This window comes from Salmo salar, chromosome ssa25 (assembly GCF_905237065.1).
Source record: "Salmo salar chromosome ssa25, Ssal_v3.1, whole genome shotgun sequence".
In the NCBI taxonomy this organism is placed as follows: domain Eukaryota; kingdom Metazoa; phylum Chordata; class Actinopteri; order Salmoniformes; family Salmonidae; genus Salmo; species Salmo salar.
Window position 1 is genome coordinate 18,219,893 of NC_059466.1, and position 17,001 is coordinate 18,236,893.

Below are 17,001 nucleotides of genomic sequence, written 5' to 3' on the forward strand. Positions count from 1 at the left end.
AGACCCGCAAACTTTTCTTTCTGAAGCACAAATTCGATTTTTTTTAAAACAATAATTTCATGCAATGCCGTAGCCCAATGTTAGTGACCAGATCGAATAAGCAAAGGTATAAATATCAAATACAAATGGTAGGCTATAATATTATGTAGCCTATTAAAATATGTATGAAAAAAACAAATATTTTCACCATTAAATTTCCCACTTGCACCGCCCAAAACCTTCCCATTGCGCTAGCTCACCCGACCAGTATTGATTGACAGTTTGCTGGTCCAATCAGAGGGATGAGTGTGTTTCACCAGCCCATAATTTTTTTTGCAACTGCAATACTGTCTCTGGCTCCGTGGAGAACAATCCAAGGAGACTCTGTCCGCAAAATATGTGACAAAACGTTACAAAACCTGGCCAGATGATTTCAAGTCATCAGTCTCAAATCAAAGTCGAGTTTTGAAGCTCCAAGTCAAATCTGAAATTATTGTATTTTATATCAAGTTGAGTCTCAAGTCATGACATTTGTAACAACAGTCAGACTCGAGTGCACACCTCTGCTAGCCACTATCGATTTGACTACCTGTCTTCATTTTGACTGATGACCTTTTTGAAGTTGGAATTCTACTCTATATGTGACCTCGCTCGCCCACTGTGTTCTCCAGTAACGACTGTTACTGCGGTGTTGCAGAGATGACAGAGAGGGATCAAAACCAGACAAGTACACATCAATCTGAGCGTTAGCCCTGTGTGTGGGTGAGCTGCAGCATCATGCATCGCTTCACCAAACGTATAGTAAGTCGCCCTATATTTGCCAATCATCTGTGAAGTACTCACCAAGTCCTGAATCAAACCCGTTTCTGCAAAGCAGAAATTATCATCAAATAAAATGATGAATAATAATCATAGTGCACCCTCTGGTTTAATGACAGGATAGTATCTAATTGATCTGGGTTTCCCTAATAAAACTGACAAAGTAATTCCAAAGCAAAAAGAAAAGATAGCTAAGTACTTTTACACATTGGGTTATTCCCCTAAAAGTAATGTGCAAAATAAAACGGAAAACATATTGACACCGAAAAATAGAGAGTGAAAGGTTGGGGACATTTCAAGCAGCTGTGTCTCATTACATATGACCTAAATCCTCTCTGTGGAAGTCAATGACCTAATGGAATCCCAATCTCTGAAGTCCACTAGTGAGTGATACAAGGGTACCTGAAAAATGGCTGACAACCACATGGCCCACTTTCCATCTCACTGTGCCAAAACAGAGGAATTGGATTTCCCCTTTACAGAGCTCACAAACAACATGTTGGAAAGACCAACAAAAAAAAGCAGTGTACAGTACCAGTCAAAAGTTTGGACACACCTACTCATTCAAGGGTTTTTCTTTATTTTTTACATTGTAGAATAATAGTGAAGACATCAACACTATGAAATAACACATATGGAATCATGTAGTAACCAAAAAAAAGTGTTAAATCAAATATATTTTAGATTCTAAAGTATCCACCCTTTGCACACTCTTGGCTTTCTCTCAACCAGCTTCACCTGGAATGCTTTTCCAACAGTCTTGAAGGAGTTCCCACATATGCTGAGCACTTGTTGGCTGCTTTTCCTTCACTCTCCGGTCCAACTCAACTCAAACCATCTCAATGAGTAGGTGTGTCCAAACTTTTGACTGGTACTGTATATTTCACAATAACAATGATCTAGCAATCTTAATCAGCACTGTATCAATTCCAACAGTCATGTTTCTATGTATACCTGTATGAGGGGCTAGCCGGGATAGCCTGCATGAAGTACAGGGCTGCTGTCCTGGCCCTCCAGTGCCATTTCTTAGCTGGCAGTGTGTAGGACACGCAGTCTTCCACATTCTCTCTAAGCAGGTCTATCAGCTGTTTGTGGGAGCCACCGTAGAACGCCTCTACCAGTAGCACACTCATGGATAGGCTATTCTGAATCTGAGGAGAGAAAAATGGATGATAATAATCAAGGACAAGATAACTGCAGTAAGAATAGGGAAATGAGGGGGAAAATCATTGCTTTCAGAGATTGGCAATGAAGGCCTCCTTGGCAGGGAAAGAGGAAAAGACCAGTTGGATTTTGGGAAGTGTAGTCTATTATTTTCCTGTGGGACAAAAGAAATCTGACCCGTTGTATCAGTTATGGTAAACTGACCTGACGACATACAAATAGGTTTTTTGTAAAATAGTCATTACAAACTATCTGGTAGTGTAAATGAATGGCAAAAGCAAGGAAGAATATGAGTGATGATGATGGAAGGTAATTGCAGCCTAAAATGCTGAGGATACATTGATATAATATAACTGTGTTCCCGTGCAATTTCTTTTCCAACAAATTTCCTCCCCATTATTTCCAGTTTATTACAGTAAATGTTATGCCCTCCATCTCATTCTTCCATTAAGCTGCCCACAATGGGTAGTAAGTTATTTGCCACACTCATCATTCGCCCACAGACTTTCCAATCAGTCAATATCTTGGTCCCTCTCTCGTTCTATAATGCAAGTCATATCTTAAGTAGATAACTTGCTATGTAATTTTTTGGACACCGTAAAACCTTAAAAAATGTAAAAGACGGTAGATATGGAGTTCAGTTGGAAGTAAATGTTTTAGAAAGGCAAACAGAAGTTTAGACCAATGACAAAAATACATCTTCCTGAAAGCACAATTGTGACCCCTTGTAACAAAACGCTTAATGGAAAACCAATATATATTGGCAGCATTCAATTTGTAAACAAAATCTAAATGTTTAGATGACATATTGACATCTCTGACCTAGTGTGTGACTCTTGCCAAGCACAGAGCATTATGCAAGCTTTCACTGAATTTTAAACAATTATGTGGATAGACAGTGGACCATTACTGTGTGGCATAACAACAGCTAACAGAAGACAAACATCTCATCTGGAATAGAACACGAAACAACACATTTTCAACCACATCTCCGGGGGGATTTCCAATCTTACCGCCATGCATCGCAAAACGGACCCATTGACGATCAAATCTCTCCTCATCTATACCTTTCGCCCACCTTTTCAGAGTTTTCAGGTTATTGACACCATTCCACCTCAATGGCAGACATTAACTGAAAGGGTTAATGTCACCATTCTCTCCCCCACATACTGATGTAACAGGGAATCCCCAACGCACCAAACCACTCAGGAATTAATAACACGGTAATGACACTGTGAATGTTGACAAGTCATTTCACGACCTGACTTGTCTGACTGGAGACTCTCAGATAGGCTTTGTCATTAAACCGAAACACCATTTCAGTCTGGAAACAAAACATGACAAAAAGTGAATATTGGAACATAATAAGAAGGTACATATTGGAAGGTCATTTTTTTCCCATGGCTCATTGTTGTTGTTGGCTTTTCTAATATTTAGCACAACGCCCTTACATTTAGAATTTAGCTTTACATCCTCAACGTCACAGACAACATTGCCAGAGTATAGGGCGACTATAGCACATATTCATTCTCTCCGAAATCTAAGTGGAAAATCAACCAATAGGCCAATCACCACCACAGCTTTATAAATCCTGTGTGTATCCTGGAAAAACACACTGAAGTGCATAACACTCCCCTCACCACACACACATCACCCTGAGGTGCAAAGGGATTTCATGCAGAAATACAGGATTTACATAGGCCTAGATAGCAAGGGTGGGGTGAGGCAGCCAGCATTTCCATATAAAAATGCATAAAAACATCACTGTGAGGACCAATCGTGACCATTAAAGTCATCACCAGAAGCACTACCCCCATCGTGCCCTTGGGGGTAGCAGGCACAGGGTTGGATGGGATTGCAGGGACCGGCGGCAAACACAGATCGCTGGAGCGTGCGTGCCAGATTCCGACACCTCCCTTTTGGTCCCTTCGGCCATGCAGGGTTTAAGCAAGCATTCTGTCTGTGTGTGTGTGTGTGTGTGTGTGTGTGTGTGTGTGTGTGTGTGTGTGTGTGTGGGGGGGAATCATCTTAGATGGTGGCTGACAGGGAGGAGGATAGCTCTGACTCGTTTTCTTGGAGGATTTATTTCTCCTAAACATGGGATCAGATGAGAGATCCCCCTCAGATACTGTAGCAGCTGAGAACATGGCAGATTGAGGCTAAGGCTAACCAAAGTTATTGAGCACTGTCCGGAAGGTAGTTAGGGTTGAGGGCCCACTTGACCAACCAGCTAGGTGGCAAATGTAGTAAACACTAACACATATAAGATAAAGGCTACATAACACATTTATTACACATCAAAAAAATGTAAATACTAGACATAAAAATTAACTGTAGTCTGACATCTGGGAAAATAGTTTAGCCTCTGTCATTTTATGTTCCTTTAATCTGAATAAAATTCCTGGCACCAAATGTATTCGAGAGCAAATGTCTTATGATTGAAATGTTTTGAAAGATGACATACTTGAAAGACTACATTCCTAGTGTATTGAATTCTTCCCCATGATTTTATCTGTGGGCTATTACTGAGTTATAGGTCATAGAAGCATTTCCTATTTTCCACCATTGGTGTAAATGGCAATAATATTCACAGATATTTCTAAAAACGATGATTACATTAGGATCAGTGCTCAACCAGCAAAACAGAGGGTAATATTGTGTCCTAAAAACCTTTTCATTCAGTGTTCTCATGACAGGCCTTTCAGTTTGACAATGCAAATTTAAGCAGCTTCGCACATCGAGCAAGGAACGTGTAATGCTATTCATAACTCCTTTGATCTCATATTAGAAAAGGGGAGGAAGCTCCCATTTTCCACGGATTAAGGTTTCAAAGCGGTGAAATGAGTGAGAAGTGACTTTCCTTCTTTTAATTGAGGAAGTCGTGCCCTTGTACTTCACAAGCGCAGGCTTTACGTAAAAGCTAATCATTTAAGGATCCACTGAAAGGGACTACAGCTATAATTATAGGCACATGGACATGTGCTAATCTCTCTGTGCTGCCTTGGATGGGGAGGAGAAGGCACAGTGATATGCACAATAGCCAGGAAAATGAAAAGACAGGCAGGCAGCACAGCCGTCCAATGTAGAACTTTACAGACTTCATATGACAAACTAAAATGAAATGTTCTATCTACCACACTCAGTAACATCAGATCTCATTTGATCAATTCAACTACCTGTGAGCCATGAATGTGCTACTATGTACTTTTGTCGGTTATTAAAACCATACTGTATTTGTCAAAATATGACTTCTCATGCAGATGATGGATCACACTTTCAGGCATTCTAGGCCACTGAATGAAATAAGGCTTTTTTACATGGTGTAGGCAATTGTCACGACTTTGGGTGGCCTTGTAAATTTAGAGCATCCCTTTGAAGTAGGCCTCAAGAAGCTTACTCATTTAAAACCACATCACTGGTGAGTGTTTCACTGTTGAGCTACTGTAGTGAGAAAAAAAAAACATTTTATTGAGTAACACAGTAAGCAAACTGTCATAAACGACAATACTATTCTCTGTATTTTAGTATGAACTGACTGATCAGATGTACCCTGAAAAATAGTGTCATCAGTTGTGACTCGAGGGCTTGAAACACATGGGTAGAGATCTATTTAGATTTCGTATGAAATGTAAGGCAGTAGAGTAGGAGAAACTATCTAACCTACTAAATGGAGAATCAGCCTTTCCCTTCAGTCTTTAAAATGTGCAACATTATTGCAACAATTAAGACTGACTGGCTGTGCATGTATTACTAAACAAAATACTAGTTGTGTGTGCGCATGACAACTCGTAGTAACCTAGCCATACAACAAAAAAGGCGGTAAACAAAATGTTCTCAAAATAACTACTTTATTTCGTATTTTGAAGAAATAGCAGCTGCCACATAAGTGAGAACAGTTCTTCAGCACTCTAACATCATCTTTACTTTGGTGAGTTGAGTAACGGAAGTAATGTACATTAAATCCAGTCACTAAACAAACTGTTCAAGGATTTCGTCTATGGCCTTTACCGCTCAAAGATCCAGAAATCTCATCTTTAGCAAGCCGCACTAACGCCGTGCTGGACCAGAGCTAGATTGTACAGTATCCAACATCTCGTTTGACACACTAATTTAATTCGTAACCATATCCGTCATCGAATACATATAGCCTAGTCTCGATATGCCCCCTCCCCCCAAAAAAAACAATCCTCTTCACTAAATGAATGTAGATATAAAGGTAAAGTGTTTGAAACAACGTGCTATGCGTTGCAGTGTTCTTTTGTGTCTGCATGTGGAATGAAAACTCACCTCTTCCGGAATATGCTTGCTACAAAAAAGGACGCACATATTTCGTCCTTGCGTGATACCGTCATTTTAGGAACGCCTCTCACCCGATGTACACTATTTACCACAGCCACAAAATCATAAACCCCGCCTATTTCTACAATTTTGTTTCTTAAAATGTGTTTTTCAAGCTAACCTTAAAAACACTGCTAACCTTATGCCTAACCCTAACCTTTAAATAAAAAAAAATCGTTTTTGTTTTCATGAATTTTTACGATATAGCCCATTTTGACTTTGTGGCTGTGGTCACTAGTGGAAACCCTCTCACCTTGCTGGTTGCATGATCAGAGCATTCCGGGATCCTTGGGACGTCCCTACTCCAAACTCTAACCTTAACTCCTACCCTAAGCTTAACCATAACCCTTACCTAACCTTTACCTTTACCATTTTAAATGTCAATTTCAGTGGGGTAGGGATGTCCCAGGGATCCCGGATAGCAAAGACCCTGGTTGCATAGGTCTTCAGCGGCTTGAGCGATAGAGCTTTCTCACACAGTATTTTGACAATTCTCTCAAGGGACAATTTTGCTAGGCTACTTGTGAGCATATTCTCTGCCAATAACTGATCTTCCATGTTTTAGTTGACTCAGTGATGAAATGTGCATTTCTCTTACCCAACATCTGATCGATCATACAATAGACTATCTTCTTTCTGTGTGTGTGTGTGTGTGTGTGTGTGTGTGTGTGTGTGTGTGTGTGTGTGTGTGTGTGTGTGTGTGTGTGTGTGTGTGTGTGTGTGTGTGTGTGTGTGTGTGTGTGTGTGTGTGTGTGTGTCTAACACAATGAACTCTTCACCTTCTTCTATTTGCATTTCATTACGTGAGTTCAATTAGTAAGGTCATGGATAATGTCATTCTTCTGAGTTCCTGTGCAAACAGTTCATGGCAAGTTTGGCTGTCTGCTGCTGGTGACAATTTTAGCTCAAGCCTAGTTTTTCTTTTCAGACTTTAAAAAAGCAAAAGTAATTTTAAAGTCTATCACACACAGCCTCTAAGAAATCTGGTACATAAAGTAAAATCCCCATCAGAAGGTAAAGATAGCAATAAATTATATTTGAGAGAGAGACTTGAGATAATTTTTCCTAATTTTATAGTAAAGTAAAAGATTGTACTAATGAGTTGATGTTAATTAGGAACTTTCCCTGAGTAGAACATGAAACTGAAGCTTGAAAAATGTCTACAGTACTTTTGAAAATGTTTCCCTTTGAAAATGTTAGTACATGTTATTTGAATGTTCTATTATATTGGCATGTTCAAATTCAATTATTATTACATTTTAAAGTAAAAAAAAACACAACACAGTAACGCTTCCTACTTTCACATGCTAAGATAGAAAGTTTCCATACGCTGAACTGTGACATTTCACAATTTCATGTGCTGTCTAGTTAGGACATTGGAAAACAACCAATAATCTAGACAATAATGACCTTAATAAAAATTGAATAAACACGAGACTGCTATACTGCACATACACATGATCACTGTTAGATTGTTAATAAATAGAAGTAGTTCAAGTACAAGAAGAATAACACAGCTTTATTAAAATTTTATTTGGCTACATTTATTCGAGCATGGTCATTTCCAAGAGAAATTAAAAATTCAATAATACTTCAGACATTTCAGGAATTTTTCATTATCAACAGTCCCTCTATCTTCATCTCTTTACCTGGATGAATAAAGTGGATTTTTATTGTCAAAAAATACAGTGTTTTCACAATATTGTATCAAAAGTTCCCCAAATTTAGAATTTCCAGTAGTTGAAAGGAAATAAAACAATGAGAACAAAATTTCAAATTTTAACAATTAATGTTTTTCCAAATACCATAGAATGCTCTCTATTTATAATTTGCTCCAATAGTCAATGACAGAATCCTTTACTAAAATATATCTATTTTTTGAGGAACTATAATACTGTACACTACAGTATGAAATAAATAAAATTAGGAAATATAAAATGAGTCACATAAATAAAATGGTAATTTTAAAATAAAAACGAAATGTAATTTATGCTTGGAAAAAAATCAACAAAAAGTAATACTGACAAAAGGTCATGAAAAAAATACAGAAAATTGCACAAACATAAGTAAACTAACGAACTGCTGTCTCAATCTATGCTAATACTGACATAGGTACTTGGAAAACAAGGTGAAATATTTATTTAATACTGAAGCCAGAGCAAAGATAACACAAATCAACTCTGATTTACACTGTACAAGGATGGCACTTGCAGAAACGCACAGGTGAAAAGGTTTGCATATAAGGCTTTCTGTTGAGAAAATAAAACATACAAAGGCTCTGTCTTACGTACGGAGCCCTCCATATTTCATTATTCTCTCCTTCATTCTGTCACTCCCTTCCGGTCCAATTTAAGACTCACAACATATCAAATTCACACAGGTTTAAAGTTTCCTTCACATAAAGAAATTTGTGAGGCCCAAAATTGTGTGGTTAGTTTGCCTGGCAAAAAGGATGGTAGAACCAAGGACATCACAGTAAGTGGTAGACAAAGTACAACACTGACGGACTGCTACCGAGTCTTCAAGCACGGTATAAATATACATAGGCTTTTTTTTCAAAAAAATGTTTTTGTAGTGATTAAAGGGGCAGAGTGCAATTTCCTAGTTTGGGGTATTAACACAATGAAACACAAGGGTTAAGAACATTATAGCACCACACAGCTTTTAGGCCTTATTTAATACTGTACATTAAAAACAGCTTCGTTTCATTTTTAATTATAATGATAATCATTATTACTTCATTTTTTTTTTTGCATAATGTGGATTCTTAAACAATCCCACCCAGCTTGTCGTCACAACTCTGATGTTGGCAGTCACCACATTGCATGAGTCCATCATTATGAGCTTCTGAGAAGCTAGAGGCAAGCGCTCGCGCTTGCTTGACTGAGCCACCGCAGTGCCTATCTGAAAACAAAGCAAGTTTCATGTTTGTTGGAAGAATGGAAAAAGGAAATGAAACAACCCAACATGACAAATATTTGCTGAAAGCTTTTTTTCAAATGACTGCAGTATTGACTTAATCTGCTTCCTCCTGGTCCGACTTGGTGTCTGTTTTCCCTTCTCTTGAACTCTCATCCATTGAATGCTCCGCATCTTTTCCCTCATCATTCCTTGCCGTGTCCATCCTGCTGTCATCCTCTTCCTCGTCCTCTCCTTCCCTGAAAGTTCCCGTCTCTCGCCTGTCTGTCACCTTCTCATACGTCTCGTCCACTTCCCTCTCTCCTCGTCCTCCTCTCATCCCTCCTTCAGTGCCGTCCCTCAGAATGGTGCCACCCCCATCCTCCGGCTGGTCCTCGGGGTCCGAGTAGCCCAGCGGCCCCAGACCCTGCAGGTAGGCCCTCCTCATCAGCAACTCTGTGGGCTCCAGGGGGCCCTTATCCCGGGCCTCCCTTTCAGCCGCCTCCCTTTCCTCTGCCTCCCTCTTGCAGTAGGAGTAGCGGTGGTTCATGTGCTGGGAGTAGGAGCCTGAGTGAGAGAAGCGCTTGCCACACTTGTCGCATTGGTATGGCTTTTCGCCCGAGTGCAGACGCGAGTGCTCGATGAGGTGGTGCTTATGTTTGAAGGCCTTCTTACAGATCGTGCACTGGTGTGGCCGCTTGCCTGCAGAGACACAGGAGACAGGGGAGAGAAAGTGTTACTACGGTGTTACTGCGGTCCCCTTCTCTAGAAACACAGAACAGTACAAAAGGAAGATAAACGGTTATTCAGGAGAACAGACATACAGTAGACATGCAATATTAGAGTGACTTTGATCTGACTTTGGCACAGAATGTATTGATCATGTTAAGTGCATCTTGAGTGTAAAAGCATTTATATCATATATCAGGATTTCTTCATTCCCTCCCATCATGGTGAAAATAATTAACACAAGAAAATAATGATAGGAATGAGTAATGTTGTGATTGTACAAATAAATTCAAGTACATTTCTCAAATACATTTCCGAAAACAAAACAAAATAAAGTGTTGAAAGTAACCCTACATTTATGGTTGACCATAAAGATATTTTCAGTTGCTGCTAGATAACACTGGGGGGAGGCAGGTGGAAATAAGAACCCAAACACTCTATGATGGGGTCGTCTGCGACTGCGGCGGGGCCAGTGAGAAACAAGCTAAGCCAGTGAACTCAGATGTTTAGAACACCAAGCAAGGTGAAACTGAAGCAGCCTGGCACCAGTGACAGAGTGTGTTGTCATGACATCATTGGTCCAGATTAAAATGACTAGGATTAGGCATCCTTCGCGTGATAGTGTGACGGTTATATTTGTAGGAGGAGTAACTTCACACCCCTTCGCTCCCCTTCCCTGCCCCGCCCCGCCCCCGGACCACGCAGCTCCTCGCATTAAAGGTTTACTACAACTCAGTGGCGCTACCGGAAATATATTCCCTTCCATCTGACTTCTATTAGACAAGATGGGCCTCTCTAATGCCAGTTCAATCGGCCTATATAATAGCACCCTTCCAAAGCTCACATCCCACGCACACATGCACAAACACCTCCCATCCTACGAATGCCAATACACATACAGTACACACATGCGAGCAGCCACGCAACGGAATGCACGCACACACACAGGCAATTCCTAGCCACAAATAGCCTTGGAATGTCTGCGACATCTTCCATAGTTGGCATTCTTGAAGTGCCCCCCCCTCCTCGCCCTCCCCACCACCCTCACAGTGTGGCAAAAATAGACGAGACAGCGAATTCCTCATGGAGCATTCCTGCACAGAGTGACAGGAGGTGATGCAACCTGATGAAAGAGAGGAGTCCCCAGGAGGAGAGGTCACATCTTTGCAGATCATTTAAAAAAGAACCAGAAATGCCATACAGGCAAGCCTTCTATATGACCTGGCATTCTGTTAAATACCACCAGGGTCAACGCAGTCATTCTTGTCCCTGTCACTGAAGGCACTGTGTATGTACTGTATGAACTTTAAAAAGACAGTCCCTCTTGAAGCGGCAAGTTTGTTTCCAAAATGGCCACTGGTCCCGTTACTTCTGGAGAATGTCTGGAGCGATAAATGCAATGACGCTTATGTCTACTTTACTGAACGTTTATGTAACCCCTGTCATATCGAAACATGTCACTATTACCCACCCCTGTCAAAAAGAAAGGAACATGTTAGGTCATGGATCTGAACACATTCAACATAAAAATATGTGAAAGACAAGAGAGAAAATAAGAACTGAGATGGGAAAAAAAGCTATGTGATCAAGAACGAGAAAAGATAATCAAAAAAGATAATCAAAAAGATAGCTTTGAAAAGACACAAAACATGGAGGGGGTGGGCACAAAGGCGAAGAGGAGGGGTGGGGTAAAAAAGAAGTGTCCAAATGTTATATACCTGTGTGCTCATATTTGTGTCTTAGGAGGGAACTGGTCTTCTGGAATGTTTTGTCGCACAAGTCACACGCGTACATACCACTTTCTGTCTTTTTAATCTTCTTCCGGGAGAGGAGCGATTCGTCTGTCAGGTCTTCCAAGCCTGACAGATAGTCCGCAGTGCCGTCCAGTAGCTCCCCCTATGAGATGAGAGAGGCAGATTTTTCAATTATTTGTAAGTAATCCACACCTGTCACCTAAACATAGACACCTTCTGCTCTGAGTTTGATCCCAAGTCTGGACAGGGCTTAGCGGTCGATCTGTGCAACCTGTGTAAGACCCTTCTTACTGACCAGGAGAGGAGACATAAAAAGGGGAACATATGGGCTTTTTAATTCTGTGTTGTGGATTTTACGTGTGTAGTGGAAGTATTAACAAAACAGACAAAACACTATTTTACAGGAAAAAAATTACATTACAAAAATGTAAAATCTAAAACATTTTATTTGTTTTGTGTTGAGTGAAACTATATCCATTATACACTAATTTAAAAGGGCAAAAGGTTTATTGTAAACCTCTTACTAAAAATGTACTTTAGTGAATGGATCTAAAACCACAAAAGGGTTTGCTTACCTGGAAACCTGGTTTCCGTTGATACTTCCTCGACCTCTGTTGCATTTCAGCAAATGTGGCTGCCCCAGTTGCATAAGTGTAGGCCATGTGGGGCAGGAAGCTCATTGGATCCAGCCCTGGGTATGGCCTCAGGCCTGGGATGCTGGCCTGGGCCTGCATGAAGCTGTGCGGGGGGAACGCTCCATGTGGGGGCAGAGGTGTGTACATGTGACCACCACCGAAGGGGTTGATGCCAAAGATGGGGCTGGCACTCTTTTCCATCTGGTGGCCGCTGTTCCCTCCATTGTCTCTCCCTGAGCCCAGGAACTCCTTTTTGATGTGGGCCAAGTCCATGGGCTCAGTCCCCTGCTCCCGGTTGGATTGGTGGTGGTCACCATTGCGGTCTGAGACATAGCCATTTGGTTTGGACCTCTTTTCTCCCAGTGAGATGCTGTTGCTCATCATGTGTTTTGGAAGAGAAAGGTCCAATGGTGCGTCCCCCCCATGGCCGTCCCCTTCAGAGGCCAGGCTGTTTGGAGTGTACGAGCTGCTCTGGGAGTTTTTAGAAGAAGTGGAGGAGAGATTGAGAGGAGATGACGTGCTGCTCCTAAGGTGGTCCAAGGTCTCTAGTGGTTTGTCACCCATCTGCCTGTTGGCTGTAAACTGGTTGGCCTTTAAATGTCTGTGGGAAGTGTCACGGTCACCGTTGGTGTTGCCGCCGTGTAAATCCGCGAGTGCCATAATGCGATCCACGTGTTGCGCCATGGACATCGGTGACCTGGCCAGGCCGTGGTGGTTGCGCTCCTCTGCACTGCTCCGGTCTGGCGGTGGCGACCGCTTCCTGGAGTTGGCATTACCGTTGTTGTGTTGTTGTTGCTGCTGATTCTTCCACTGGGAGAACCACTCCTTGACAAACTCCTGTGGGAGGCCGACTGCGATGGAGATCTTCAGCAGCTCCTCTGAGTTGGGCTCCATGTTCATGGCGAAGTAGGCCTTGAGCACTGACACGTGGTCCTTGAAAGGGTTGACGGGGCTGGTAGCGCCCCTCTCTGACAGAGAGGATTGCAGAGCGGCCTGCTGCTCTGAGGGGAACACCCCCCTGCGGCTGGGAGGCACGCCCTCACTGGGTTGGAGGTGGTTGATCTCCTCATTCTTCTTACAGAGATAGCGCTCGTGCTGGTGCAGTGGGATGGGCCCTGGGAAGGTTTCCTTGCAGAACTGGCAGGAGAAAGGCAGGAATGGAACCTGGTGGCTCTCGTGGTGCGACTTCTCCTCAGGATCCATCGAGTGGTTTAGCCTCTCCTTCTTGATGTCCATGTTGATCTGCCTCTTGGAGTCATCGATCAGGCTCTTAGCCTCATTCACCTTCTCCAGAGTGTAGTCGATGATGCTTTTGGTGGGGCTGCTGTGGCCCACCACCTGGAAGCCAGCACGCGGGGAGGACAAAGCCAGCTTCTGCTCCTCCATCTGGGCCCCCAGCTCCTTCATATAGGCCCTGAGCTTAGAGATCTCCTCCGGGTTCCCATCCATCTTCTGCCTGCACACAGTGTTGTCCACGATCTGGAGGACCTTCTGCACCTCGCTCAGGTTGTTCCCCAGGGAACCGTAGCCCAGCAGGGGCAGGTCCAAGCCCATCCCACTCAGGTGCTGCAGGGGGCTCTGAGAGGAGCTGTGGATCCCCAGGGGGCTGCCTCCTCGGCCGGCTCCGTTCATATAGCCCCCTGGTCCTCCGACGCCATACTGGGAGGCCATCAGTAGCCTGTAGTCGTTGAAGTCCATGGGCTCTGCCTTGATGTCCAGGTGGCTTTGCTGGTCATGGGGGCCCATGGGGCGGCCGTTCTCCAGCTTGTGGCGGAGCTGGGCCAGGGCAGGGCTTCCCGGAGAGGAGGCGGTGGAGTTAGGGGAGGAGCCAGCCTTGGTGTTACCTCCTCCGTTACGTACTCGTCCGTTGACAGAGATCAGACCGATGCACTTCTTGCTGCTGATGTGGGAGCTGTAGGAGCCGGAGTGGGAGAAGCGCTTCTTGCAGTTGGAACACTCATATGGTTTCTCCCCTGTAAACGGGAAACAACCACATGTATTTCAAGTTACTCCATTTTGAATACTTGAATTTGGCTGGTAGTGAAATAGCTGAAGATTTCTTTCAGTGTGAAAATGAGAATTTCTATTTCTATTCAACTCTCATTTTCTTGAGCTATGGCCTCATCCATATGGCTGAATTAGTCAGTTATGAAACAGGTCTGAAACAGTGAGCTATTATAAAACAGAATGACTCATTTACTGACAGAGGCCAAAAAGGAACATTATCAATTTTAATTTTATGGCATAAGCCCTCTCAGTCATCCAGCTACAGTCACATGAATACATTTAAAAATGGTGGGTTAAAGCCAACTTGACTCGGCTTAGTACCTACCGCTGTGAATGCGGAGATGCTCCTTCAAATGATGCTTGTATTTGAAGGCTTTTCCACACTCGGTGCATTTGAACTTGCGGTTGCCGGCCCCTTCATTCAGAAGCTGGGGCTGTGGAGGAGATAGAAAAGGGAGTTTTCACATCAGTGCCACCTAAACGTGGTGTGTAAGAGTGGGAGGTCACAAATGAACCAGACACTAGGGAAGATTTCAAGGTAGCTGGTCTTGAGAAGGAATGTAATAAGTTTGTCATAGCTTCAAAGGTAGGCTACTTTGCAACACAATAACACTCCCTCACACAAGTTAACTAGCCTATATCTAACAGTTGTTTTGGGGGGGTTACATCCTAAATTGCGTAATCCAAATGATGAAGCACACAAGCAACTCCAATCGATTTCGAGAATACAGTGTGGGTTGAGTTTTTGTGTTCTGTTCAAAGGTAACTGTTTAGTGTAGGTGCATTTCCTGCATTTGAAATTCAAATGAGTGCAGATAACAAACAAAAACAATGTCTAGGGAGATGAAGCCCCCACAAAGAACTTCATGAGAATGATGTGGGAGGTGTACATTGTTACATTTTCAATACCAAAAAATCCCTTTTCGCTAATGCTTGCTGAGGAGTCTATGTACCGGTATGTGCGAAAGTGTGAGTGTGATTGTGTATGGAGTTAAGACATTCCTAAGGCAGGTGACATTTTAGGTTAGGGCATGTGATTAGGGTTAGCCTACTGAATGTGGCTTGAAGGGGACTACTTTGTGAAAAAGCTATCCGAAAAATTGGGCCAATGAACGATGTGGAACCTGCCATCATAACTAAATGTGTGAACAATTAACCCACGATAAACATGTGCTCTAGGCACACCGAAGATAAGTAAAGTAGCACAATTCACACATTTACACCAATAGCACTCAGTATCGCTCAAATCAAAATCCCTCCACAGTCCGGTGCACTAAGGTAATCATAATGACCTTCCATAAGATCCTTTATTTAACTATTTTAACTGGAGAGGAAGTACAAAAATAAACAAACACTTAGTCATTTGAGGATTATGATACTCCAGATCACTGGGGAAAAGACCATCTGCTCCTATTTAAGTCAGTCTGGAGGGGGAAAGGGGGAGTCAGGTGAGGGGGTGGAGGCGGTAGAATGGGGGGGTGCTGCTTCACTGCTTTTGTCACAGTGGGCTCAGAGCAAATTTGAGGTTTGAATCTGACATGCTTAATTCAGGAAATGTCATTATAATTACAGTATAATTGGAAAATTGAATGATTCCACTGCTTATTTGCATGGTCCGTTATGAGACCGTTGTAGACTCAGTTATAGGACAGAAAAAAGGTCTACACTTGTGCTTGTACTGATTCCCTGGTTGTACTTACACAATAGGTACATTTTAGATGCTACACTCAACGAAAGAACCTCTTATCGCTGTTTATTAAACCATAGGAAATTGTCCATATCTCTCGCACTATCTTTACGAGTGCTAATTTCTAATCAAATCTGTTCCAGTTCCAGCAACAGCTGATGCAAAAAGTCAGATGGCCTGAGGAAGGCAATATGCTAGCACATCCCACGCATGCCTCACTGTAGGCGGAAGCTTGGGGGAGCACAACAAAATGCAGCTGCGAACAAGCAGTGCGGGGTCTGATTTTTTTTAAAGAACAAGAGCTCAAAAGTAACTTGTTGTAATGTGAGAGGAGTAGAGGACGATAGGAAGAGGAAATTAGAATAATCATTCACTCAAGAGAATAGGATTCTCGATGCAGAAGACAAGTGCATGCAGTATGAGGAAGCCTTGTAATTAACAACAATCTTAGATGGGGGAAAAAAAGAGTGAAGGGCTTTGAGCTCAAATTATACTGTGTTTCACGCAGAGCACTGACCGACCCACCAAACGACACAACCGAATGTGTGAAGGAGATCAGATGAGGAAAGAAAAGGGGATGAGGAGGAGGAGAAGAAAAAGAGAAAATGATCATCTCCTGTCTGTCTGCCAGTCTTACCTGATCTCTCCCTGGCTTGTGCGTGGCCATATGCCTCTCCAGCTGTGTGCGGTGGGAGAAGGTCTCACTGCACAGGGGGCAGGGCACGCTCTCCTCGTTCTTCTCATGGCGGTACTTGATGTGCTCCTTGAGCGATGTCAGCCGCTTGTAGCCCCGGTCGCAGTAAGGGCAGGTCAACAGTTGGGCGAATGCATCTGGAGTCCCAGGTGGCAGGTCTGTGTAGAAGAAAAAGGGAGGAAGAGGAGGAGGAGGGCTCATAAGGTCAGCTAATAGACACTGATGGGCAGCATGCCAAGGTTGTAAACGGAGGAAGTGTAGCAAAGCTACATAATTATCTCCGCTTCACAAAGTCTC

The 17,001-nt window shown here is 42.8% G+C and overlaps 2 protein-coding genes across 7 annotated transcripts in view; both read right to left on the minus strand.

Moving 5' to 3' along the window:
• Positions 1-6,339, minus strand: part of gtdc1 (glycosyltransferase-like domain containing 1) — a 41,107-nt gene extending 34,768 nt beyond the window's left edge. For 3 of the 4 annotated variants that reach the window (XM_014173508.2, XM_014173509.2, XM_014173507.2), the window contains exons 1-2: positions 6,250-6,339; positions 1,753-1,949 (exon numbers count right to left, since the gene is read on the minus strand). In XM_014173508.2, coding sequence (XP_014028983.1) covers positions 1,753-1,949; positions 6,250-6,288 — 236 coding nt within the window. In that variant the 5' untranslated portion in view covers positions 6,289-6,339. The remainder of the gene's footprint in view (positions 1-1,752; positions 1,950-6,249) is intronic. The other variant, XM_014173510.2, reaches the window with a different exon arrangement.
• A 1,459-nt stretch (positions 6,340-7,798) lies between these two features.
• The window catches only part of zeb2a (zinc finger E-box binding homeobox 2a), a 49,158-nt gene continuing 39,955 nt past the window's right edge, over positions 7,799-17,001 (minus strand). For 2 of the 3 annotated variants that reach the window (XM_014173505.2, XM_014173502.2), the window contains 5 exons: positions 16,648-16,862; positions 14,649-14,757; positions 12,257-14,289; positions 11,646-11,823; positions 7,799-9,900 (listed from right to left, as the gene is read on the minus strand). In XM_014173505.2, coding sequence (XP_014028980.1) covers positions 9,317-9,900; positions 11,646-11,823; positions 12,257-14,289; positions 14,649-14,757; positions 16,648-16,862 — 3,119 coding nt within the window. In that variant the 3' untranslated portion in view covers positions 7,799-9,316. The remainder of the gene's footprint in view (positions 9,901-11,645; positions 11,824-12,256; positions 14,290-14,648; positions 14,758-16,647; positions 16,863-17,001) is intronic. The other variant, XM_014173503.2, reaches the window with a different exon arrangement.